We start from the raw sequence: 27298 nt of genomic DNA, 5'->3' as shown, positions 1-27298 counted from the left end.
GTGCAGCAAGAGTGGCAAGAGCCAACTAAAACTACCATTATCAAAAGTGAGTAACAACTATCCTTCTCATGAAGAGTGTGGATTTTGACAGCTGCAGTCTGGAACAAAAGGGATCGAGGTGACTTCTGTGGCACCAGGGCAATGGCTGTTTAAGCAAGGAGTGTGCAGCCAGGGCCAGCCCTCGTGGGGTCCCTCAGGGTCCTGCCCTGGCCAGCCATGCAGGGAGGATGCAGACCTCCATCCTGGAAAGAGAGAGCCCGCAGCTCTGAAATCAGCATTTGAGACACCACTTACAATGCCTCTACTTGCAATCCCTGAGAAAGCCTCCACCTTGCCTTCAACATCTAGTACATTTTTTTTAGTTCTATTATTTTGCATAATTACACAGAGAAAAGAAAAAACATCAAATTAAAAAAAAATTAAATTTGAAGACAGTTGTTGGATGCACTTTGCAGCAGATGTCATTTTCTTCCTTCCCTGACCCTGACCCACAACCATTTGTCTTTTGCTTTAAATGATCCTGTAATTTTACAATATGTATTCAGCTGGAACTATTCTTTTTGTTAAATAAACTTTACCCTTGTTCTGGCTGCTCCGGGCTCTGAAAAGAAACACTTCTTCCTTGTGACTGTTCCAAAATGTAGGTCTGAAATTCAAAAAAAAGAAGTGTTGGTAAATGGGCTGTAATCATACTGAAGGGCAAGTGAGTATTCCTCCTCTAAGGCAGAAGAAAATAAAGGAAAATCTGCTTTGCTTCTGCTGCTTCAATGCTGATAATTTCACAGATCAGAGTGCTTTTTTTAGAAAGAGGCCTGCTGTGCTGCAGTGTGTGTTTCAGGGCTGACATACCCCTTGTCAAGCCCTTAATGCCACACTTGGATGTGTAAATCAGGGCCTCATTTCGTGTCCCCAGCAGCACCTGGTGCTGCCGGCAGCAGAGGGCTCTGGCAGACACCAGCACAGGCACCGGCAGCTCCAGACTCACCGGGGGCCTGAGCGTGCACTGGGAGCAGCATGTCTGTCTGTCTGTCCTCAGCTGTGCACCTGGGAGCTGCAGGGGTCTTCCATGAGAGCTCAGGGCCTGTGACAAATAGCACTGAAGTGATGCACGGTTCAAGGACAGTAACATGCAAACACCCACCTCCTTAGGGCACAGCAGGGTCACAGCCCCCTCACTGCCCTCTGCCACAGGAGAACATCTCCTCTACTTCAGTGTCTGCCTGGCCTCAGAGTTGGCTTTCTTCCAGAACAGGACAACCATGAACCAGAAGGAGCTGGCAGCTCTGTGGTCAGTGTGTGCCACATGGCTAAAGCTGACGGGGTCCTGAGCAGTGACTTGCTCACTGCCCCAAGCCTGCATGGCACACACAGCTCTGTGGTGACTACCAGCTCCGCTGAAGATTACCAGCTCTTGGTGATTACCATTTTGTGGGGATTACCAGTGTGCTTTTACATACAAATCTGTCCTTCCCTGCAGCTCCTCTGTACACTTGCCAGAGCATCCATCCTTGAGCTTGCTGTAGTCCCAAAAATCGCTGTTCTTCCTGTAGCCGGATCCACCCCTGCAGCACTCCTCATTTCACACTCTCGTAACTCAGAAATCCTTTAAACCACAGCAACACAGAGTGACTCGAGCTACCTGCTAACTAGGGCTCTGTACTTACTGAGCTGTGGCAAAGCCAAGGAGCCCCTGGCAGCTGTCTGCAAGAGTGCTTTGGGTCAGGTATAAGCCTGTGATTAGTTAACTCTGTTTAGAGAATGTACTTAAATTAAACATTTTCTCTCTCCCATTTTCGCACACTGTTCTGTTTTTAACAAGTATAAGGTGCTTAATAATCTCTACCACTGGCAGGATGAAAGCTCTCATCCTCCCATCCTTGCCATTTTGTCCCACTGCAAAATGTATAAATTAATCCCATGCTAAAATTACCATACATTGATGAGGCAAATGAATTGGCATCTCCATGTGTATCTATTAGCTTCCAGCATTTCCTGAGAGGGCTTTCATTTAATTACCAGCCTGACAGCCTAACTCACTCCCGAAGTGCAGCCACATTTATTACTTTTATCTCCTTGGACACCTGCCTCTCTCCGTGGTTTATCAGATTTCTACTGAAGAGAGGGACAGAATATTTTCTATTGCACCAGGTTATTGTTTCTTTAAAAGGCACTTACTAAAGCACTGACCTCAAACAGGGGGTTGTTTTGGTTAGCTTCAGATGGTTTTTTTTTTCTTTTTCAATTATCAAAGGACTGCTGCAGCTAACTGCTGCAGTTAACCCCCTCACTGCCCCACCACACTCCGGCAGTCCCGAAGAGATGGGATTACAGACAGGGAGCTGAAAGCCTCATCGCCAGCTCTGCGCAAGGAGCTGACCAGTGCACATAAGGACCCTGCCTGCAGTGGGAGTCCAAGCCCTCAGGTGCTCTGACTGCTTTTCACACTCTCATGGATGAAAAGTTCAAAGCACAGCTCAGTGCAGTCCAGTGAGGGGGATTTAGCTGAATTTCCCTTGGGGGTTTGGGTCACACATTATACAATCACTGATGCCTCTATAATTGGTTGATAAAACACCAATGCAGAAAACCAGGAACATTATAAAATAATGCTGCCTCCATGCATTACCAGCGTGGTCCCAGCAGCATTATGGGTTAGCAGCACCCCGTGTGAGTATGCACCACTCCATATCAGCTGGGAATCGCAGCTCTCCCCTCAGATAGCCTCAGGCAGCAGCTCAGGACACTGCTAGTTCAGGTGCTGACTGCGCCAACGGGGCTCATTCAGCCCAGTTTCAACAGACAAATAGCGCCCACTTGTTTTCCTCTGTGTCACTCTACCTGAGACACACAGGTCCCCTGGGCAGGACTCTCATGAGCTGGCGTGCTGTGACAGACACGTTCAAAGCAGCGGGACCTGAAGCTGAGTGCTGCAGAGGAGCCCTTCAGTGTGCATTCAGCAGCTGCATCCTTTGGAGGTGCACAAGCAGACTTGCTGTGTTAAAAGGAACGGCTCACTCCTAACAGCCTCAGCACGCTGCCTCCAAAGAGTCTGGCAGGAACAGGGCTTTGCTAAGAGTGATGCTTCTGAGAAGGATGCCTCATTATAGAGGAAAAGCGAGAAGTTCGTATCTGTTCAGTTAATGAACCTTCTCAGCTTCCCTGGGGTTTTCCAGCAGTTGGAACTCCAGGCACGGTGGCTGTTAGGCAGGGAGCAGCTGCTGGCTGGGAGCTGTGCAGGAGGCGGCCGTGCTGGGGACACTGCCCAGTGTGGCTGGAGCCTCCCGCTCCCTCGTGGGTCACGGTGTCAGAGACAGTGCCCATGGTCCCAGCCACAGCCCCTGGGCTGCAGGGTGCCCTCCCCCTGCCTCTGGCCCGAGCACCTGCTGGGAAACCCAGCAAAAGATGCTTTGGGGAAACACGAATTATTTTAACATACACCTTTTATTTTCAATACACCTGGATTATTTTCAAAGTGTACTGAATTATGTTAATTTTATCTAGTTTAACCAAAACCAAATCTCATTTTTCCATCATACCTCCCTATCACACACAAGCCAATGTTAATTAAGTTTTAAAATAGAATATTCAACAAGTTCTAAATGAGACTCAAAGCGTAACAAAAGTAATGACTGTGAGACACTGTCATGGAATAATACGTGAATGCCGAATGCTGGTATTAATTAGAAAATACAAGCTGTTCAGGAGCAGAAGTAGTGCCTGTCATGCTGATGTGTGTTTGGATCATACGTGATCCCAGCATGCAGGGAAAGCAAATGTCAGCTGCCAAAGCCTCAGCTTTCCTGACTGCTCGTTACTGTTTTGGGAAGCAAGTGTTGCTATTTTAGCACTGCTCTGTGCAGTAGTTATCTCCAGGTATTCTAGGGTTGCTCATATTTTAAATATTTTAAGATGGATATGATTTCTTATATTGATATAAGAATTTATTGGTGTTTAAAAAGTGGCCTCCTTAATTTGTGGTGAGATTGAATTCCTTCACAATCCTCTTTTCACTGACACTGTGATGCAGAAAAGGCTGGTATGTGGAGGAACTGGAGTTCTGTATGCTAAACCAAGCTGCAAACGGCCACATTTCTTCCATAAGAGGACACAATTTGTAAAGTTTTATAATTTATTTTTTACTCTAAGACAGTGAACTGAATTCCAACAGCACTGTACAGTCTCGGGCTGCCCTCTAGTGTGAGCAGCTGTGGAAACAGGGCACAGCCTGCCAAAAACCTGCCTCGTTTCACCTTGTTTTTTTTAAACCCACTTTGTTTTTTTATTAAACCATTGGGACTTTCTGAAAACATTTTTGGGATTATTATTTGCTTTTGATTTCTGTGCCACTGCGATCTAGTTGGATTGTGCTTCCCAGCGCTTTCTTGTTTCTGTCAGGCACAGACAAGCCAGTCTTTTGTCTGTGCCCTGAAGCAGCAGCTGCAATTCGAGATGAGGAGCCAGGACTGCAAGGAAATAATGACCCTTCAACCGGGAAGGACGGTTTATCAGCTCGGGGCGGGGGCAGAACACGATGACAAGCCTTGAGTTAAGGGCGAGCTGATAAAGCAGAAAAAATAATGGAAAAATATATGGAAAAGACACATTTGAGGGATACGTGGTACTTCAAAAGATACAGCTCATCAGTCAAACACAGCAATCTAAAATCAGTCAACCAAGGCCCTAATGCAAGAGTTTGGGCTTACACACATAAATATTGCAAACCTTCCTCTGGCATACCTACACTGACATGAGATGAAGGTTCAGGCTACCCATGTCAGTCACTCCATGCTCCCACCGGGCTGGATGGCAGATTTCACCCTGCCCACCCACCCCCCCACCACCCCCAGACATGACCCTTTCCTCGATGGGTTTTTCCAGGGAACACCGAGAACTGACTCCCTGGGAAGGTCCTGGCTGCACAGGCAGTGGTGGGAGGGAACAGCTGCGTTGGGTATGGTCAGGCACTGGCCCTAAAACTGCTGGCACTGAGCTCCCCCAGGCCCAAAGGAGATGTCAGGAACAGGATGCCAAGGCTGGGTGCAGGCAGGAGCTGTGGGATGGTGGCAGGGCTGACATGGACTGGATGGATGCTGCTTCAGCACAGTCATGGGAAGGGGGTGGGAATTGTATTATCTGGATAGAGGAAATCAGATCAGAAGGCTTTAAATGGAAATTATTTTCACCAGTACAGATGTCTCTAGGGACCAAATTCAGCTGCTAATACAATTTGGCCAAGAGGAATAAACTATATTGATCTTGAGAGCTCAAATGCTTGCTGAGACAGTCCTTCTAGAGAATTACAGTATTTATTTCCTGCATCACTGTCAGCAAAAGTGTAACAGTGATTACAGCCCAGTGACTTTTTGCACACACCATTTAACTTCATGCTCATCTCTCGCTTCAGTTAATAATTACTCTTTTTTTTTAAATCCCTGATCTGCTACTCTTGTGTCACACAAACATCTTTAATTATACTGTCTTTGGTCACTTCACATCTCAAGTTTTAGCTTTCTGTGACTGTCACAATAAAGCTCATTGTGTAACTGCTCCAGAGCTGCCCAGCTCTCCCAGGACACTGCTGTTCCCCAGCCTGGCCTGCACGTGGGTCCTTGCCCATCCCTGCAGGTCAGCAGCCCTAAGAGGTACAGCAATATCCTCCCCTAGGGCACACTGCTAGATTGTGTCCATGAAGGGGGTTTGCATAGGTGTGAGTGGGGTGTTATTATTTTTGGAGAGCAATAAATAAAGCCATATAGATTTAATTGGATAAGAAACACCAATGTTGGCACCTATAACATGGTATTAATGATACGTATCACGGAACATTATCACTACAAACCTATTCCAAGGGGATTTACTTGAAGTCAGAAGCTTCAAAGTTCTAAGACACTAAGACAGGGTGCTGCACATCTCGAAATATGCATTACAGTTATTTGCTGGCATATTTCCATATCATTTTACATTCACATCTTACCCGTCTTTCCTCATTTCTCTGAGCCTTCTTTTTCTTACCTGCAAGCTGCTTTTGCCTATTCTGTGGATTCTCAGTTTCTTCACCTATTCTTTTTCATGTTTATTTGATGTGAGTCTCGACTCCTGACGCAGAGCCTTCTTGCCAGGACACACACTAACGCGCTGAGCTCGCTCCCTCAGACATTATAGCTGAAGATAAATTGGGAAATGAAGATGTAGAGCTGTTGGAAGAGACTGGTTTCCCCAGGCACCAGTTTAGCCTGGATCATTGGATTTACAACACCAGCACCGACAACACTGATTTGACTATTAATCCCTGAAGTGCCCTAAGAATTGCAGCATAAATCCAGTGAAGGAGCACTCATATGGCCCTAAAGACCCATAGCGCTTATCCTGGTACTCCATTCATGAAAATTGATCTTCTCATAGTAGCAATGACAACTCAAGGAGTCCCTGCTTTGTAAAACCAAGAGATCCACTTGCTGTGGTAACGTACTTAACTGCCAGGAGGTCTGTCATACAAACCAGCTGCTGCTCATGCTTAATACTCTGCAGGCACCGGCCCTTTCTCCTTTACACACAACCAGAGAGATCTACTATTTCATTCCCTGTTAGGGATCACTTTAGTACCTTTGTGCCCTACAGCAGCACTCCAGAAAATCATCGTGTTTCCTATACCCTGTCCCTGTAACTCCCTCCCCAAACATACTTTACCAAGCAGTGCTTAATTATCTGCTAAGCAAATATCTCCATGTGACAAGAATATAAACATTTTCTGTATTTGGAGAAAAGTCATGCCTGAGCAGAGAACTGCAGGAGTTGGGATTGGGCTGGCAGGAAAAGGAATTGGCCACACTGGTTTCAAGACACTTCTGTTTTGTAAGTGAGCAGGACTTTGTCCTGTCCCAGAAGGAAAGAGGCCCTGATGTGTCAGAGCACGTAAATCTCACAGCAAGTGGCGTCTTCCTATGTCTTGGCCTTGATTGCTAGAAACAGGAGATTGATTTTAACTTGATTTTAACCCAGGATCTCATGTTGCTAGGTGTGCAGTTGCAGGACAGCTCTGACACACTGTTAACCCTGAGAGCAGAGGCAGGCACTCCCCAGGGCTGTGGCTGGAGAGGCGGCGTAGGACAGGATGGGACTAGGAAAGAACTTCTCTCCTACCAGGAGAAGTGGGAATGGAGGAACTTCAGTAGGGGCAGAGAGGACCTGTGCCTGCCATGGCCCTGAGCCTGGGCAGTGGCTGGCTCCAGCACCACACTGGTAAATCTCGGGAGGGGGGAAATCTCCAGAACAAATGAGGCAACAGAAGTGGGAGGTGAGGAGACTGCAGGATGGAAAAGTGGAAATGTGTATCCCATCATCTGTGTTGGAGCGACTGCAGGATGAGGGAGGAGTGAGGACGGCACGGCCAGGCTGCCCATGACGAGTGGCAGACCCTGCTGCTCCTGTGGGAAGCACACTGACACGTCAGTACTCCCACAGCACTCGACGCGCGTCCGTGACCATACCCACACCGTGGATGACCACAGAAAATCAGATGGCCGGTGTTACAGAAGGTATGACTGACAGGGCTTTTAAAAAAAACCTCCCCCATTATAGTAAACGAAATATCTGTTGTTCAGTGCCTCCCAGTTCAGAGAATTTATTAGCACAAGAGCAGTAAATAGCAATAAATGGCCAATTACTACAGCAGCTGCCCTCACGGCGGGCGGCAGCGCCGCCTTGTGGCCAGGTCTGGGAGCGCCGCTGTGCGCACGCGCGCCTGACTCGTCATCGGCCTGCGCCGGCTGTGCTGCGACGGCATGGAGGGTGAGCGGACAGGGGAGATAGGGACGGGGGAGAGGGAGAGGGAGGGATGGAGGTGAGCGATGAGGGGAGGGCGGTGGGGGGCGAGGGATGGAGGTGAGCGATGAGGGGAGGGCGGTGGGGGGCGAGGGATGGAGGTGAGCGATGAGGGGAGGGCGGTGGGGGGCGAGGGATGGAGGTGAGCGATGAGGGGACAGCGGTGGAGGGCGAGGGGACAGGGGAGAGAGGGGACAGAGGGATGGAGGTGAGCGATGAGGGGAGGGCGGTGGAGGGCGAGGGATGGAGGGTGAGGGATGGAGTGTGAGGGACGGAGTGTGAAGGACGAGGGGAGAGCGGTGGAGGGTGAGGGATGGAGAGTGAAGGGATGAGGGGAAAGCGAGGGAGGGTGAGGGGATGGAGGGCGGGCGGTGCAAGGTGAGGGATGGAGGGCGGGCGCCGGTGGGCGATGGAGGATGAGCGATGCGGGGCCGGGGATGGCGGTGAGCGCCCGCCCCGGCCGACCCCCGCCGCCGTGCCTTGCAGGGCAGCTGTACCGCCGGCTGCCGCCCGAGGAGACCGGGGAGCTGCGCCTGCAGGTACCGAGCAGAGCGGGCCCCGGAGCGCCGTGCCGGCGTTACCTGGCGATTCCCACTCCTACGCGGCCCTTTAAACCCCGCCAGGCACCGGCGGGCCGGGGGTGGGTTCGGTCCCCGGTTCCCCCTGTATATCCCGCTTGGAACTCGCTGTTTCAAACGAAACGCAAAGCAAGGGCTTTTCCTGCAGAAGGTGAGTCCGACAGCGGGCTGGACGCGAGGGCCGGGGTGTGCCCGCGCTCGGCACTGCCCGCAGGGCCTTCGGCGTGGGAACATCTCCCTCCTCTGGCACTGACGGGAAGATCTCCCAGTCCCACGGAGATTTTGCCGACTTGATGAAACCGCCGGTCAGCAGCAAGTTCTAACTTAATTAACACGTACTATTTTAAAGCATGCTTTCACGTGTCTTTAGCCCCAGAGCTCAGAAAAAGCCAAGACATTTGTACATGCCTTCCTGAAGCGCAGCATGCCCAAAATGAAAGATGAAGCTATCCAGGATATGCTAACTCGGAAAGCTGTCGTTCTGGAGCATTATCCCAAAAAAAAGACCAAGCAAAAGAGGAAGAAGACAAAAGGTTTTACTGCCAAGCAGAGGCGAGAGCTGCGTCTGTTTGAAATTGAACCTGAGCAGCAAAGGTAGGGCTTTAAATGTCTTCTTTGTGTAGTAAATGGAACTACATCAAAAGTGTGTAAAAGCAGCAGCACGTGCATGTGGATAGGAACCCTCCAGTGTGTAAAGTCAGTCTGAAACACTACTGGTGGCATTTCAGCATGAGAAAAGAATTCTCTTTTCTAAATAGGTGAAAGATTCATTTCTGTTGAGCTCATTTTGTGTACCTAAATATGACAAGAAATCAAACCCAGACACAATCCCCTCTGGTTTCAGTTTGTAAAGTTGGACTGTCCCTGTGACCAGAGAGTCAAAATTCTGCGTAAGGTTCTTTGAATATATCATGCTGAATGAAGCCCCTACTTTGCTAACAGAGTAAGCAGGGAAATAAAAGAGTGGGGAAAAAAGGAGAAATCTCTTCAGTCTTAGCCTGATGCTCTAAAACACTGCTTTAGGTTGGTAGAAAAGAGCATGCTTTGTGCTTCTTTTATAAAGTAAACCAGCTGTTTGTAGTGGGTCACATTGCGGGGTAACTTAAGCTTGTGTAACTTAAAAATGTCAGACTTAACTCTGTGGAAATACAGACTACTTCAGCAATCAACCAATGGACTTTTTTACAACTAAATTTTGTATAATACTTTTCATTTATCTTTTTTTTTAACTGCAGATATGCAATTTTCCTACCACTCCACGAGCTTTGGAAACAGTACATCAGAGACCTGTGCCATGGACTCAAACCTGATGCGTACGTTCAAATATTTTAAATTTAGTCTGGGTTTTATACACTAGATAATTCCAGTTTTATTGATTTACTGCTTGAAACACTGTGGCTAACTGATAAGCATATTGGTACTATTTCACAGAATCATCATGATTATAACAGTCATGGTCACATTTTGTAAATCTGACAGTTCATTTGATTTTTTTTCCCTCCTCTCTGATCCCGTTCTCTTCTTCAAGGCAACCCCATATGATTCAGAGCAAGCTGCTCAAAGCTGATCTCCATGGAGCCATTGTTACAGGTATTTTGTTTGTTTGCTTGTCAGGAGATGATTCTGTAGTTCAGGTGCTTATTTTAAAATTCCTTTCAGCATCATTAACTCTAAAATCACATAGTTGAGATAGTATTTCTCTTCTTAAAAATGCTAATTACTTTACAACTGCTCTTGAAAATCATGATGTTGGTGCAAAGGTTAACTGCACATTTTACCAGTGATTACTGTAGCTACATTATTTCAGAATACTTAAATGTTTATGTTTGAAAATGTCTAAAATCATGACACAACAGGAGAAGAGCAAATGAAGTGCATCTGAAATTTTCTAATACATACTTTTGTTCTTTCAGTTACAAAATCAAAGTGCCCGTCTTATGTTGGGATAACAGGAATCATTCTACAGGAATTTAAACACATCTTCAAAATTATCACTAAAGAGGACAAATTAAAAGGTATACAAGGCATTCTTTTTCATTTTTTTCATAACATGAATCATAAAAAAAATCTTGAGCACACTCTTCATTTTGTGCCTCGGAGTACATTGGTTTATATCAGTGCTTTTGGCTCTGTGCATAGAGTGGCAGAAGTGACCACCCAACAGCCCAATATCTTACCAAAAACACATCTCATTAGAAATGAGCAGCTTTAGAAAGTGTAACACTGAACTGTATGCTCCTGCACGAGGACTAACTTTGGTTATTCCAGTTAAATGTGGAGGCTTGGGTTATTTTTCTTCTCTTGATAAAGTGTAAAAACCTTGAAATGTGTCAAGGCTCAAATCTCCAGGTGAATAACATCCCCTGGTATGTCAGGATATTTCCATAACAGGGACTTAAATTAGCACACTTTGTTCAGTTGGTGTCCTTCTGCTTTTCAGTTGTTCCCAAACTTAACAACGTGTTTAGCTTGGAGCTTGATGGATTCATTTCCTACATCTACGGCAGCAAGTTCCTGCTCAGGGCAAGTGAGCGATCGGCCAAAAAATTCAAGTTGAAAGGAACTATTGACCTGTGATTTCATGGGAACTTAGAAGCATTCACAGAAACATGTTCTCCTGCAGCTCAAAGAGTAGGCTTTCTGGCAGATGGAAGAAGCAACAGCCACGTGAAATATTTATAAAGCATTCCTTCTTACTGAGGAATGAGCAGTATCTGCTGTCTTTAAGCAGTCTCACCGACTGTTGAAATTGGTTGTGTCTGGTTTTTTTTATTTGAATATAATATTCTGTCTTTTATTAAAGTTATATGATTAATATTAACTACCTGACTTCTGTTTCAGTTTATAAGTGTAAACTTGTACAGTGAAAATTATATTTTGTAACTTTGTAATAAATATTATTGTTGCCTTCTTTATAAATTGGGCTTTAGCTGCCTGTTATGTGCTTGCAGTATGAGACTGCAGGTCCTGACAAATGCTCTTTATAATCATTGTTCCTGGGCCAAGATCAGTATCTTGGCCTGCTGCAGGCACATGCAAATAAATTGTTTCAGTGGCGGGTTCTACCTTGAGTATGTCCCTGGCTGGGGTTGATGTTACAGGTGCCAGGTGTGTACAGTGTTCCTGCATATGTATAATAATGTCATGGCTGGCTGCAGGCTGGCTGCTGCCCAGTGCCCACTAACACCCTGCTGCTGTCAGGGTGAGCCAGGTATCTGTATCAGTAAATACACATTGCCATGGCACAGTGCAGGGAACACAGCACAGCCCCTAAGAGGGAAGCACTTGAAGCTAGAAATTCATAGATGGAAGTGGCCCCCATTCAATCTTGTATTTCAATTACCCACAGAACTGCTTTATGAATATTTAACCTCTGTCCGCAGAGCTATTGTGCTTTGTCTGTCCTCAGCCCCTGTTTAATTTTTTATTGTACACTTCATTTTTGATTGCCCAGATTAGAGTCCCTCATTGACTGGGCAGGTTTGATGTGTTTGGGAGGTGGAAGTGACTCCTGAATTTAGATTGCTTAACATTTTTCTGTTATGAAAGTGCTGTGGTGGCTTTAAGTGTAATTTTCAGGAGCTTTTCATCAATTTCACTACCAAATGGAAGACCTGTACCTAGGAAATTTTTTCCCCGTCACCATTCAAGCATTTGTAGCCAACCAGGGCAATTCCTTTAAAGAGAACACAGCTGTTCCTCACACAGTCACACCCCAAAGCTGAGTAAGGGGTTGGGAAGGCAGTCAGAGCTTTTACTCTGTCTTACAGGAGAGAGCCAGAGCTCATCACCACCTCCAAGCCCTGTGCTACACAAACACTTACCAGGCCCCCAAAGCTCCCACTTCTTTCCAGACCTGTTGCTGGGAGAGGTCACAGGAGAGCTGCAGCTCCCTGGCATGAGCTTTCAGACACAAAGCACCTTCACCATTCCTGAATGGAGGAACTCACAGTGTGGGCAATACTGGTGTTCAAGAACAGATCCTTTGGAATCAGGAAATAGAAGCAGTTGGTATAGAAAGAAAAGTCTTTGTTGCAGTTCTATGAGGTATTGCCCTTGAAATGGAGAAAATAGTGTTCTTGCCAGGGACAGATATTTTATATGGGGAAATAGTCATTTCACACCAGTGAGACCTTTTATCTGTGAAGTAAGAACAGTCTGTGTTAAAGTTGTTAGACATAAGTTATTACTCTACCTTTCACCCATTACTCCTTTCAACATTCTAAAATTAAAACTCAGTGTCCTGTAAGAGGTCAGAAGGAAAAACAAAGCTGTAGAAGCCATAAATCATAACAGAAACTTTCCTTTCATGACAATGACCTAGTTTTAATTTTGCTCATAGCCTTCAGTGTAACATGTAATTAAGACATCTGTTAAATGCCTATAATATTAAATTAATAGCGGGAAGCTAATAGAACTTTATTGGCATAGTCCGGTTAATTAACATTAAGGGCCTTTCATGGAGGGCTGAAAGAGACATTAATGGGGATGCCATACAAATTGGAATTAGGCACAATCATGTCTCATTGTGCTGTGAAGGACAGAACATGTTCCACCATATGGACTCATAGATGAACATGATACAACTTCCCATAGCTACTGACACTTGCATTTTTTAAACTATTGCAGCAAGCACAAAAACAAACACTGACGTGCTTTTGATATTTACAGTGAGGAGTGCCCAGGAGATGTCCAAGAGCTCCCCAGAGTAATCCCAGGGTAGTGGCACAGAGAGGTGACGAATGCAGAATAACAAGAGCTGAACAGCCCAGGCATTCAGGATCCTTTCCTGCAGCTGGTAAATCAGCTGAGAGGCCTTTTTGCCAAGGTGCTCCAAACAGCCCCATGACTCACTCAGCTGAACCACCCCAGAGCTGGGATCACTGCCCACCCCCAGCAAATCAACCTAATCCCACCTGGCACAGGCTCTGTGTTCACTTTCCCTAGAACTCATTAAACTCCTCGTGCTTGTCGAGGAACTTCCTTAGAAACTGGGAGAAGTGAAAATGACAGTTCACCAGCCCTCCCCTGCCCATTCATGGCCAATCCCTGTCTCTTCATTAGCTGAGAGAGTAAATCCTTAATGGATTTAATATTGGGAAATGGGAGAACTAATCACAGCTGTCTCTAATATGCTTCATCCTTCATATGTTCAACTCTGGATTGCACACAGCAGAAACATTTTTGTAATGATTTTTACACCTAAACTCTCACTAACCAGGGAATAACAAACAGCAGAGCAACATCTCACTACCTTACACACATTTGTGCTTCCCTATTACTGTGTATGTATATTTATAACTAATATGGACTAAAACAATTGTAAGCAATTCAATTACTGAATTTTGAACACTTAAGCAAGAACAGAAAAGCAAACATCCTATAATTTCTGTTTGAAACCTCAAAATAATTCATTGTAGGAAATGTTTAAAATTGAAGCCAATTCACACCCAAGAAAACACATGGAAAATTCTCTTTGAGGGGGATTTCCTCTAAAAAATGGGTTAGAGAAGCAATACAGTGGAAACCCCAAAAAACTGTCTATGACTGACAAATCACTGAAATAACAGCAGCAAGTAGCTGGTGTTAACTCTATGTATTCAATTCATCCAGTGTTTTAGAGAAGTGTAAGAGAGAGCACAAAATTCTGATCCAGACCATGCTTTCAGGAAACAGCAGCAGTATTTTCTCAAAACCAGAGTGGCCTGATTTTGGGCAATCCCTCAGCCCCTTACCAGAACAGTTCCATGTACCCATTCCCATAACAAATGCTCACCTTTGTTCCTACTGTTAGACAACCCAAAATCTGTGCAAGCCTGTCATGCTACAGCATTCACCAGCCCATGGTCCCACATACCAAATCCAATTATGCAGCAACAGTGATTCCATGGAATTTCCCAGAGGTTTGACCTGCCCTTGTCTCATGCTCCCCATCCTTAATTCTGTCACTCCTGTGGTAACTCCAATTCTAAGTCCCTACAGTGTGGGATGAAAATGAATTATTTCGGTAAGGCAGAAATTTCCCTCAGTGTACTGGTTTAATTAAATCAATGAGCACACATGAAAAATAGAGGATCTCTAAAACAGAGGGTCTGCTGCTGAGAGAAGCAGTTACATCTGACAAACGTGAACCTCCTGGCTGCAGAACAAACAGTACCTGGCACTACCTGCAGGTGGGTTTTGACACCTACCTCTGCAGGCTCTGCCTGTTGGATAGGGATTATGGAAAACTACAGAGAACTCACCATTTTATACTGAATTAAGAGCTCTCCCTGTGAAGAGAGCTCCCTGCTGCTTTCTACTATTAGTCAGATAATGTACAGTACATTATAACCATTGAAAAGAGATAAAAATGAGTTTACAATTAGCTAAAATAACCTGATAGGAAAAGGCACAGTCTAAACTTTACATTTTCTCCTACCCTGCTCCCCAGCCAATTTTTAGGCTATTCCTTTTTTTCATTCTGCTAAGAACTATTCCCATATTGCCAAACCATACTGATTTGAAACATGTTATTTTCATATACTTTCAGGCACTGCCCAGTCTTCTACAGGCATTTAAACATCTGCATACAGGCCTGTTAATAGAAACTTCTTCCTGCTTTATTAGTTAATAAATTCAGCCTTATTTCTTTCAAGTCTCTGGATAAGCTCCTGCTCTCATGGCATATGTACATTTTACTGAGGAACTAATCTTAAAAGGTAAAAAAATATATCATAACACAGTTAGAACATTATTTATAATATTCAAATCAAAGGACTCCGGCTTCACCTCAAAATTTTAAAAGCAATAACCCGAATGGAATATAAATGCTTAAGGGTTTATATGATTTTTAAGGGCAAAAGACATCAAAACCAAAACCTCAAGCAGGACTGCACTCACTTTTCTGTGGGTCAGGGTTTCTCAGGTGAGCCTTGTGGCTCCAGGGCCCCAGGTTTGTAACAGAATGTGTAGGGAAATGTGCTTGTTGTGTCTGTGTGTCCAGCTGCCATCACTGGCCTCTGACTACAAGCTCCTTGGACATTCTCTCACACAGTACAGCCCCAAAATAGACTCCATTTTATAGCACCGTTACTCTGGGAGGGAGAGAAGAATAGGATTATGCACTTCTTGTAAATGTTAAAATAATTCCATAAATCTGAATAAAATTAATTTTTTTCTTGGTGAAATTGTCTGCAACACTCTGCCACGCATATTCTTCCTCTACAGGATTATTTCAAAATTATGGACTCAGAAATGTTCAGCTGGATAGTTCTTGGGTGGCTGAGGTGCTCACTGAAGAATTTAAATGATGTAATAGCTATTGAACACCCCATTATATGGCTGCCTAATTAATGTGAATGATAGTTATGTCTTACTCACAGAAGATTATTTTACACGGAGGAAAATCTACTCACTGCCACAGTAGCCATTTCGATAGTTTTTATAGGAGCAGTTGCATTATGGCTTCATTGAGTAAAAGGTAAGTAGCCATCCTAAATAATGAAGATTGAAGGTTTAATAGTCCCAATAAAGAATCCTGCAGGTTTTTTATTTCAAAAATTAGAGTTTGATTGCAAGCGTATGATAATGAGAGGAAAAAGAGCACTGGCATGTGGAATCCTTTTGGCTCCTTGGGAACTTCCATTTCTTCTGTGCAGAAATGCAGAAGAATAAGGACAGCAAAACAGAAAATACGCTGTTCTTTACTTTCCTACCAGCATGTCCAAGCTCCAAGGCCGTCCCTGTGGGAGCGTTTCTGTGGATAAGGACACGCTGGGCTGTGCTGCCCTGCTCGGAGGGCTGACACTGCTGGCACAGCTGCACACGGCTGACCACGTACACACAAATAACCTCAAACTATGTGAAGAGCCCAGCTTAGACCCATTTGAATGATGATATGCAGACATAAGCCAGCCTTGCAAACTTGTCTCAGAATTGCAGCCTATTACAGCAACTCTTTTTTGCAAGGCAATAGTCAAGGGACTTGGCATTTCTGTTACGAGACCCTGTTTCCAAGGTTATATATCAGAGATTATAACAGCTATAAAAATTCAAATGAGATTTAAAACTTGGCATGAGCAGCCTCACTTGGGATCTAATATTTTTTAAGTAAATCTTTACAGGAAAAGCTAAAAGTTTACTTGTTCCACTTGTTATTTTAGGTCTCCATTGGTACATAATTCTCAATCTAGACTCTTACACTCTCCTCATTTCAGAACCCAAGTAATCTCTTTTCACAGCTTGCATTTTCAGAATGGCAATTCAAAGATAGGACAATTGATTTGACATTTGTTTCTCCAAACAGCAAACTTTCAGGAAGGGTTTTAAAAGAACTTCTGTTCCAAGGCAGCCACTTATTTTTTTCTTCTTAAGCAATAAAGCACCACATGTGTTTTAGCAAGTAAAAAGTGGCAACAACATTAACCTGAATTATGGTAACAATGACTACAAAACAAGCTGGCTAGGGATTTGCAGATACAATCTCCAGATGTCTGCAAAAGATCTGATTTATCAAACACACTCCGGGTAGGATTTGTACTTCCTAATAAAAGAAGTCTGTAGTATTTATTTAGTGGTAGTGTCAGTGAAAGGTGCTACCCTTGTGACATCTTTCAGAAAGGTGAGCAGATCGCTTTGAATAATACACAGGATATTGAGAGAGACACAGACTCTAGAAATTAGAACTTGGTTTCACCAAGGAATGAACTGAAACAGAATGAAACTGAAGGTGAAATACAGGGAGAGGGGAAAAAAATTGTAGGAACTGGAGGTAGCCTCAAGAGAAAACCTCAGGTAGGGCCAAAGGGAAGTCCAATGTACCCCAGCCTCAGGGACAGGTTAGAAACACTAAATACCAGCCATGGAGGTTGCAATTGTACTTTATCAGCACAGCCTGTGGCCATTTAAAATGCTTCCCTCTGTGTGGGGCCTTAAAAGCACCACAGTGAAGAGCAAAGGCTGGTTTCACCTCTAGTTTTGATCCACTTGCTGCTGAGGCTGTGATGGGAAGCCTTAGCTAGTTCTTACTTTAGGAATGATTTTTGTGCTATGATTCCCTGCCACTCTTTCCAAGCAGGTCTCCACACAACCCTCCCCACGGATAAATGCTGCATGCAAGGAACTCATCACTCATGGTAGTGATCTTAGAGAGGCACAAGCACGGGGGCCATTACATCTATATTCCCTCATCTTCACTGCCACATGAAGTAGTTTGGACTGAAAACTAGGGCTTAATACAAAGAATTTGGGGTCCTTTTATGCTAGGCTCACTATCCAGGGGAAAAAAAAGAATGTACTTACTATGTACACAGAATAAGCCAAGTAAAACACATGGTCCATAGTTTAAATTTTGCATTTACAGAGCAGTGCCTCCTGTTTGCAATGACTTGCAAACAATAGCTTTAGGACAGCAGCTCAACAAGATAATTACCTTTTGTTCTGATTCCTTGTGTTGGGTGCTGTTCTAAAGCAGCAAAGTTGGGGCAATTCTTTAGGATTATTTAGAAAACCCAAGGTTTACCCAGCAAATGATAACACCTCCTGGTTTTGAACAATGTCTTACTCCTGATTAAACCAAAATGAGTTACTAAGGTGAACAGATTGAGTGATCAAGCTCAATTAAGCATGCGCAATATGCGCTGCAACAACACTCACTGTTTGGTGAAGTAATAAAACAGCTTTATTTTCTTTTGACTTCTGGCAGTCTGCCTCCAAGAGCCATTCATTCCTGCTTCTACCCAGCTAGCATTTCCATGAGGATGCATCAGGAATTTGAGCTGCTTTGCCAAAGATGTTGTTGCAGAGGGAAACAAAGAAATGCATCCTACAGCCAAGAGCAGGAGAGCAGCACCTGCACAGGCACAAGGCTCCCCTGGGAGAGCCCACGCTGGGCAAACACTGGTTTCACATAGGAGAGCAGGGTTGTGCTTTAGAAGACAGTCCACCTGGGGGCTAAACATCTAAGAGAATGTTTCAAAAGGCAGTTTTCTCCCAGCAGAATGGTTTGTAGCTTCAGGAAATCTACTCGTAGCTTGGCTCTGGGGCACAGGTATTTTAATTTATTGTTATTATTGTTGCTTCTGGGTTTGTCATTGCTTTCGTAGCAGCTAACATAAAAATGATACAGAAATCTCACCTCTGTCTATATCCAGAGCAACACACTTTGCTTTGGTACCAGAAGATGGAGCCACATGCTCACAGTTTTAAAGTGGCTTTTTTTTTTTTTTTTTTTTTGGTTTGGTTTTTTTTTGGTTGTTTTTTTTTTTTTTTTTCTTCTTGTGCTAGAAAACCCACCCAGGAAGCAGACAGTGCCTAGAAACTGCTCCCTTACCTTACATGAACTCGCTGTTTTAGTGTGTCTGTGTGTACAGCGAATCTGGTGCCTGCCTTACCCTGTGTCAGCTGCCTTGCTCAGATGTTTCCATAACAACTCCATTTTCCTTGCTGCAAATATATGTTCTGAATTGCCTACCATGTCAAAATGAAATTGCGAAACAGAACCAAACTAAGCCAGGCATTTCCAACGGCTAAAATATCACATTCTTCATTTCCTCAGTGCAAGGATATACTCTTAAAGGGAGTCATAAATAACCCAGAACCATCAACGTAAGACTCCTGACTCCTCATCTCAAAAGGCCAAATAAAGGCAGATACCATTTTTATTCTGTGTCCTAAAGCTTAGCTATATGTGCTCAGATGGTAGAACAGGCCAGGTCTGTGCTCTGCTAACTCTTCAGCTCTGCTGCAGTCAGAGTAAGGCAGGTATTTCACATGACCAAGGTGTGCCTTTGCCCACCCCAGCAGGCCAATAAACCCCTGGACCTACTTGCAAAAAACCCAACCCCCCCTCAAAAGATCCAAAACCAAACCAAACCCACACATACAAGAAAAAAACAAAACAAAACAAAAAAAAAAAAAAAAAAAAAAAAAAAAAAAAAAAAAAAAAAAAACCCAAACAAACCACCACCTAAAAACCAGCCATGGTAGGGCTTCTCTCACTGTCTGTTTGGGTTTTTTTGCAGTAGGTTTTGAAGCAGAACCACCCCTGCCCAGCATCCAGGCTGCAGCAGTGGCAGTGGCTGCAGGCAGGGTAGCCTTGGAGCTGACAGGGGGACAGGGCTGGGCAAGTGAGAGCCACTCTGCCAGAGCCTGCCTTAGCCAGGGGCTGTGCTGGTCCCACTGCTGGCAGCCATCTCCACCAGGCACATTAAGATGAAAGGGCCTTTGTAAAATGACACACATCTGATGAGAAAAGAAACCCTTCTTTAAAGGTATCAAAGTCCATTAGGGCTTTCCTTTGTTGGCTGTTTGCTCTGGGTCAGCTGTGTGAGCAGCCAGTCCTAGAGAGTCAGATCAAAGCAAGATAATGGCATTCCTAATAATGCCAGCAGAGATCTTTCAGGTAAAAATGTTTATTGTTCAAGAACACTGTCAGATCCTTTCATGTCCTTTTCTGACCTGGCAATGTCCCTGGTTAGTACAGAACTGTTTTAAATACACAGGTTTAATTATTCTGTTAGCTTCTCTTTCAGACTGTTCTCAGGCAGCAGAAGCAGGCAACAGTTTACTCTCATCCATTTTCCCACTACAATGCTGCAACCTGTTCATAACAAATCCTCCACCATAACATTTAACACCTCTCTAATGCCACATTAAAAATGAAGTCAGCAAAGCATTCTATCAAAGTGTTCACAAAAAACAACCCTCAACATTACTTTTTACAAAATCTACGTACAGGAAAAAGCACACTGCCTCTAAAACCCCAAATGCTGCAACCTATCAGCAGTAGATACTCGCACATTGCTTCCTTGGGGAGCCACCACGTGATAGGGAAAACCAGAAGGATGTGCACAACACTGAGTGGGGCCCACAGTGGGAGAGACTGACAAGTGTCATCCTCTATCCTCAGCTTGTAGATACCACGAGAAGGCTCCAGCACCTGGAACAACCAGAGTAATAGCTACTATTAATTCTCAGCTTTTATTTTAAAAATTGTATCTGCAAGATTCTCCATTCAATTAAAGGCAACCCAAGAAACAAATCTGAGGAAAATGTCATATCAACCCTTTTTCCCCCCATTTATTTCAGTGCTGTGGCTAAAAACCCAATTACAGCTTTGGCTGCCAGGACTTCTGAGCAGTGGCTCCATCACTCCCTGTGTGATTTTCAGTAAACATTTAAAAACTTGGATTTGCTTTCTCTGCCTGTAGCATGCATGCAGAAAAACCCACAACACCAGAGATTTGTGTCCAAACAGGAGACAGAGGAGCCCTGTAACTTTATCTGAATAAATGGGGAGGCCACAGGGCATTTCCCATGGGGTCTCTCAAATTGTAGGGGGATGCAGCCCCCTCTTTATCCTAAGTTCCTGGCCACATCACCCTCTTCCTTTCCCCACTGGTTGATGTCTCTGAAGGTACAGACTCCCTGAATCCTCTACTCCCTGCCCCCGGTAATACACTCCCCCCTTTATTTTTTCTTTTGTAACAAAACACTATTCATGACTGTATTAAGCCTTTGTTCTTTTTCTGTAAAATCAGGAATTTAACACAGCCTTGGATGAGCAACAGTCTGTGTCAATGAGTAACATTTTCTGGAACTGATGGTTTTTTTCCCTCCTTCCCCATCTGTAAGTCCTTGGCCCTATCTACAAGCAGATTCTCAGCTCTGTTTGTAAGCACACATTCATCTTATTCTTTTCACATGTAAACAACACTCAGAGTCCTTGGGGCTATGCAAGCACTCTGCAGAGGTGTCAGGGAGCCCAGGCATTCCTCTACAGAAACTGAAAGGACTTTCACACTCTTCCCATGCACAGTCTGGATCCCTAGCAGAGCAGGGTCCCCTGCACAGCTGTAGCAGCTTTCCCAGGGAAACCGCAGGAGTGGAGACCTCTCAGCCAGAGCCAGTGCAGCTGAGGGCAGCACCACCCAAAGTGGATAAACCGTGCACCTACCCGGCTTAATCCCTGCCAGACTGCAGAACCCACAAAGGCACGTGGGCACCACCTGTTCAGTGAGCAGCGTGATCCCAAAGCAGCACTGCTCTCTGCTCAGAGCCGTGGCAATCCCGGACACAAGGACAGCATTCCTGTGAAGTGCTGCCCTGGAACGCTGCAAGCGGAGGAAATCTCCAGGAAGAAGCAGAAAAGGCCACAATGATGACTGACTCCTGCGTCTGCAAGATGGATGAGAATTGGAATTCCTTTGTAAGGGACCAAACATATCACTTAATAAAAACAAGGCATCCTACAATGAACCTCTCTTTCCTATATTTATTCCTCCCTAAACACAGCAGTGCACAGATTATAGGAAATGGTTTTACATTTAACTTCAACCCCAAGTGGTAAAGAAACGGATTGTATCTCACAATGTAAATTTGCATCTACCATCATTTAATGGATGTTTTATACATGCTATGTACTACTGTGTTTTTATGGAAAGGCAAAAAAATTACTTGGGAATTTGTTTTTAATTAAGCAATAAGGCTCAATGGGGTACTGCTATCATGCAATAAAACCACTCCTGGGGTGTTGTGAGGCATTTGGTCCAGATGAGTGCTTCAAATCACCCCCAGATTGTGATTAGATGATTACTCCCTGGAGTTAATATTAGATGGCTCTCTCTAGAGTTATCTTATTGCTATTATAAAAAGTCTTCAACATGGGGAAACTAAGTAGCTTTTGTGCTTGAAGATGAAGTTTGCAGTTTCGACTGTTGAGTGGCTGTGTGAGCTGGGAGGGTCCCATAGATCACTTCACCTATTTAGCATGCGTGAAAGATCATCCCGGGGCATTTCTTTGACCCAAACAGTTTTACAGTTACGTGGTTTTCTTTTTTTTTTTTTTTTTTTTTCTAGAAGATGGAAGGATATAAACAGCAAACAACTCCAAAACAAAGCAATCCCAAGACAAGGTGCTGAGGAATTCGATTCAGAGATATGTATTACTGGCTTTATCTTTTTGCTGGGAATAATGAATCCTAATTGCTATTATGCTAATTGTATTAATGAAGGCTAATGCATGCAGCAGCGCAAGAGATTCTCCCAAGTTGGGTCCACGAGGAGGTGCATGGCCTGAGGCATTTGTGAGGGCTCCCAAGCTAATGAAATCAAACAACCCAAATGGTACAGAGCCAACCTGCAGTGCCTTCCCCTGCCTCCCCCCAGCTGCTCTTCAGGAGTGAGGTTAGAGAAGAAATATGTCATTCTGGGAACAGATAAAACAAAAGAAAAAAAAAAAAAAAAAAGAAGCAGAAGAAAAAGAAAACCAAAACATAATTCAGCACACCAGTTAGATAGAAATCTCAGAAAAATGTTAACTCTTCCAAAACTCTCCCAAAAAGGCAGAATGGTACCACCTGGACATAGACAATTTTTGCAGAGCTTGAGCTGAAATACAGAGCAGAATTCTCAACTCCTCTTTCAGATGTCCCCCAACAGCAACCACAAACCTCCCGTTACACAACATCCCTCTGGTTTCTCAACCAAACAATTTTTACACTTCACAAATTAAAGTGTGATCCTTCATACATCCTCTGTGTCACATCTCATACATCCTGCACCGCCCAGGCAGCAACACAATCTCTAAAAGCCAATAAACCTCTTCTACCCCAGAAGAAATCCCCAATCCCTCATTCAGATCAGCACCTCTGCACTTAAAGATCCGGCCTGTCAATGGATGGGGATCTCAGCCAAGCCGAGGTTTGCTCTCTTGGTTTCCAGGATGTCAGCAGAACACCTTGGGAAAAAAACACACTTCCTGGCTGTGTTCCCTTATATTTGAAGATAACAAAAGGAAACAAAGATTTCCCTTTTTGTTCCCCTTTCACAGAGCTCTCTGCACAGGCACTCAATGCATGAACCTTCCCCAGGCAATGGCAGCAGATGCCTTCCTGCACAAAAGACACTGACGTGGGGCAAGGTCCCTTACAAAGAGAAGGTTTTTCCTTTCTGAGCAATGCACACATTCAGCCTGGGTAGCAGTTACAAAGGAAAGAGACCAAAGCATGTTCTTCACACAAATAGAAGCTATATCCATAGGCAAAGCAGGGTTCAGGAATGACACTCTTTTATTTGTCTTTGACTGATCAGTCAATCAGTCAGTTACATTTTTTTGCATTAACCAGTGATTATCACACTCTTGTTCCCCATGCTTTTCCCTATTTAAATATTTGAAATGGCTAATCTACCTCAGTTTAGACTTTGAAACACTTGCTCACCAGTTATTTGTTCACCATGATTTATCTTGTGCAATAAAAGCACACTGAATATGAGATCACTGTTCAGACAGAATAGCAGCAGTAGGAAGAGTTCAGAAGCACGTGCCCAGAATGGTGCCTTCTGGAAGGCAGGCTGAGCTCAGAAGGTGCAGCACTCTCTCACAGCATGCTGAAAAATACATTCAGTAACTTTTCTAGACACACCTCTTTTTTCCCACATTAATTTCATACATTTTGTTCTGATATTACATCCCTCTCTGCACTGAACACCTGCACCTTCTCACAGCCCTAACATTTTATATTCTCTTACATCAGCTTTTCCTCACCTTCACCTTTTGTATTTCAACTCCAGCCTGTTCCCACTACTGGGGAACACTACTCAGAAACAGGGGCTGCAGCATGTCAGGGCTCCTGCTTGTTCATCAGTGTGTGCTCACCCATCCTGCTCCTCAGGAGAGCTCAGACTTCTGAGCTTCCCCTGTTGCGAGTCCCTGCACTGGGCAGTTCTCGGGTGCAACCTGGAGACTCATCACAACCAACTCAGAAATTATTGATCATTATTGGTTATTCAAGACTGAGTTCCAGCTCCACAGCACTGTACTTATGGAGCAGGGCTGAGGTCTGAGCAGGGAAGGGTGCAGCAAACACCAAGACAAACTCGTGACTTTAGAATCTGCAAATGTGAGAGGTTTTGTCATGCTTGCACACAGGAGCTTTTGTACGGGTCACTGAGATTCGTGAGCTGGGACGTGGCCCTGTGCTGAGGCACACGGGGCTGTGAGTCAGGAGCTCTGGGGGATGTTCCTCAGCTCCCAGTTGATTCACTCTGAGCCAGAGCCCGCTGCTACTGAAGACAAGAGCAAATACCCACTGTTCTGTGTCGGTGACCAAGCACCGTGTGACCAAATGAAACTCTCCCAGAGTGGAACTCCCCGTGAGAAGGGTACAAGCCCTCACAGTTATTAGAATTTATGCTGCACTTCAAGATCCCGAGGATAAAGTGCTGCACACAAGCACAGCACAGCAATGCCTCTGAAAAACAAAAGCACATTGATTGAGCATTGCTTTATTCAAAAGGCAGAGGAGCAAGCAAAGGTTGCTTTCAGGAATACTTTCACTTGGACAATCATTTTGCAGCCAGGCTCTCAGAGCCACTCAAGTGGGTAATTTCCTGCACGAGGGTTGAGAGATCCCTAAGGCACAAGCAGCCTCTGAAACAGGTTTGCTGGGCAGCAGCTTCAAGGCGTGTGGACCAGTGAGAATTTGGAAACTGGCACTCTGAAGTTCCAGCCTGTACTGACAGAGCTGAGCACGGATGTGACTTCTGCACTGTCAGACTTGCAACAACTCATTTCTAAAGCAGGCAGATGAAGTTGCTAGGGCTTCAGAGACACAAATCAATCAAGTCACACATTTCTGAAGAGGCTGATTATTGGAATCCCCAAGAGCCAGACCAGACAAACATTCACCCCCCTACACTCTCACTCAGGACAGAGGTCACTCATCCCTACAGGTAACCTGGATGATGAACACAAGTTGTCTTATTCCTTCATTAGGTCACAGTATGCCAAGTTCAATTCAATAAAATCTCCATTGCTAAAAGCTGTCATGTCCACTGATTAAATGCCCCATGTAGTCAATTAGTTAAAACCACTGTCTATCCTATGATCACAGCGGGTTCCTAACATCCCAAACTGAATTTAAATACTGAGTTTTAGTCAAAAGAATTTTATCAAATGCCTGGGTTGTTTTTTCTTCTTTTCCAAACATGCAGTAAACATACACTGAGCTGAGAATTTAACAGATGTTTTTGTTACTATTATAATCTAATCTTTTCCTGCAGGCTGTTGTAGTAATCTTGCCACTAGAAGATAATAAAAAAACATTTTCTCCCCTGCAGAGCTTACCTTTGGCTGACTCAGCTGAGCAGCTGCAGTTTCCTTTACTTGCTTTGAAATTATTGCCTCCCAATTGGGCAAGATATTTCTGCTACTGAGAAAGAAGTGGCTTTGGAGAAAATGCCAGAGGCAATCAGATAAAGTCTCTTCACCTTGCTCTAGCTGCATTAAAAGCTGGTAATTTGGGCTGCAGTTTTTTCAAGTGGTCCCACAAATGTTTGGTTTTAGAGCCAGGAAAAACAGAGCTCCTGCGCCTGCCTATCAAATAACTCTTAAGATTACTGGTGAAACTCCCAGTTTGTATCTCAGTAAGGAATTCAAACAGGTGCGTAAGAGCTTCCAAAACAAACAAACAAAATACCAACAGAAAGTCAGCTCTCAGTTGCGACTGCTTAATCCTGACTGTAAACCCAAAGTCTGTCTCGGGGCTTCCCTTGCCTCGTGCAACAATTGCCTGAGCACACCTCCACTTCTGACTGAAGAGGAACAAAGAAAAAAACCTTCAAATCCCAGGTGGTTTGGCCAACCCAATGCTGTGTTTGGCTGATGTGTTATCCAGGTGAGCATACTGAGAAACAACAATAAAAATAAATTAAAGGATTATATCTCAGTAATGGAGACTATGATTAGCATAACATGAGAGCAAATTCAGAGTAATTTTAGCATACAGGAGGAAAAAAACCAGTTTCAGAGTAATAACCTGTGGCTGGTTAGATCTGAATTAGTCTGACAGCTAAGACAAACTCTGGCATATTTAGTTCAGTGCTTTCTCTATTTATAGTTTACAGATATTTACAGTTAGATCTTGTTAAAAAAAGCCCAGCATTTTGTAGAGAATTAATTTCTAAGCTGGGCAGATTTCCTCAAAGTTAGCAGACTGCTCCCAAAGCAGCCAGGACACAGCTGGTACTCCAGGTGAACACAAACCAGCTCCCAGGTGTGAGAACCGGTCTGCAAAGGCAGACCGTGCTCCTTCCACCGACAGACCACTCAGTCCCACAGAAAAGGGAGGAGGACTGACAAGATCCCACACTATATATATATATATATATCACTATATCTATAGTGATAACCTGAATCTGTTCAGCCCAGTAGCCTCCCCTCTGTGCTGAGCTTTCTCTCAGGTTTTCAGGGCTCTGTCAGTGACCTGATGGCCCCCTCTGTAACCCTCCCTTGTACACTGCTAGGCAGCCACATACTGCACTGAGCTTAGTCCGTGTCCTCATTTATCTGCTCGTCTGACACAATCACAAAGTGTAAAGAAATAAGGTCTTGTGGAAACTCCCATGATTGCCAAGCACTTTAGCTCTAAACTGCACCATGAGCTTCCCAGCCCACATTATTATTACCAAAGAAAATGAAAACCTGGGAAAAAAAATATTTATAATATTTTGACAGGTCCATCTCTTTCCATTAAAAATAGAAAAGCTATTACAGAGAGTGAGCAAGCACCTGAATTATATATCAGCACAGGCCTGGGGTTGTGTGACTGCACCCGGCAAGGGCCAGAGCTTGGCTCCCCTGCAGCACCTTCAGCAGTGCTGAGGGACACTCACAGCCTCTGCCCACCGACCCCACCACCCTCCTGGCACTGTCATGCAGGGGGGATGAGCGGGTGGGAGAGAGGAATGCAAAAGATTTCCCTGCAACGCCAATTTCGGTGTTAGTAGCTTGCTCTCTACACAAACGTCTGTAACAGTAATCACAAAAGTGGTTAGAAGATGTGATCCAAAGCTTGGGAGGAGGTCTGGTTTCTGTTTTGGACCAGTGTAATGTGTAGCTCTATTTATATCCCTCTTCT

General features: G+C 44.5%; 2 protein-coding genes across 3 annotated transcripts in view; one reads left to right on the top strand and one right to left on the bottom strand.

The window, feature by feature from the left end:
• LOC128812852 (uncharacterized) overlaps positions 1-25677 on the bottom strand; it is a 35135-nt gene extending 9458 nt beyond the window's left edge. The window contains exons 1-2 of the mRNA XM_053987508.1: positions 25507-25677; positions 579-646 (exon numbers count right to left, since the gene is read on the bottom strand). Coding sequence (XP_053843483.1) covers positions 579-646; positions 25507-25665 — 227 coding nt within the window. The 5' untranslated portion in view covers positions 25666-25677. The remainder of the gene's footprint in view (positions 1-578; positions 647-25506) is intronic.
• Positions 7767-11464, top strand: POP4 (POP4 homolog, ribonuclease P/MRP subunit). Of its 2 annotated transcripts, XM_053987509.1 has the most exons (7): positions 7767-7788; positions 8308-8360; positions 8770-8993; positions 9635-9712; positions 9928-9989; positions 10313-10414; positions 10840-11464. In XM_053987509.1, the coding sequence occupies exons 1-7, from the start codon at positions 7782-7784 to the stop codon at positions 10974-10976; spliced, it is 663 nt and encodes a 220-aa protein (XP_053843484.1). In that variant the 5' UTR covers positions 7767-7781; the 3' UTR covers positions 10977-11464. The 2 variants fall into 2 exon arrangements, with proteins under 2 accessions (XP_053843484.1, XP_053843485.1); XM_053987510.1 differs by lacking the exons at positions 7767-7788; positions 8308-8360 and adding an exon at positions 8391-8550.
• Positions 25678-27298: the final 1621 nt, after the last annotated feature.

Source organism: Vidua macroura, chromosome 11 (assembly GCF_024509145.1).
Source record: "Vidua macroura isolate BioBank_ID:100142 chromosome 11, ASM2450914v1, whole genome shotgun sequence".
Taxonomy (NCBI): Eukaryota; Metazoa; Chordata; class Aves; order Passeriformes; family Viduidae; genus Vidua; species Vidua macroura.
This window is presented reverse-complemented; position numbering and strand designations above follow the sequence as displayed.

Coding starts and splice junctions, on each gene's coding strand:
- POP4 (XM_053987509.1), top strand. Junction 8,361..8,769: donor CCGGGGAGCTGCGCCTGCAG/GTACCGAGCAGA, acceptor ACGTGTCTTTAG/CCCCAGAGCTCAGAAAAAGC. Junction 8,994..9,634: donor ATTGAACCTGAGCAGCAAAG/GTAGGGCTTTAA, acceptor TTTTAACTGCAG/ATATGCAATTTTCCTACCAC.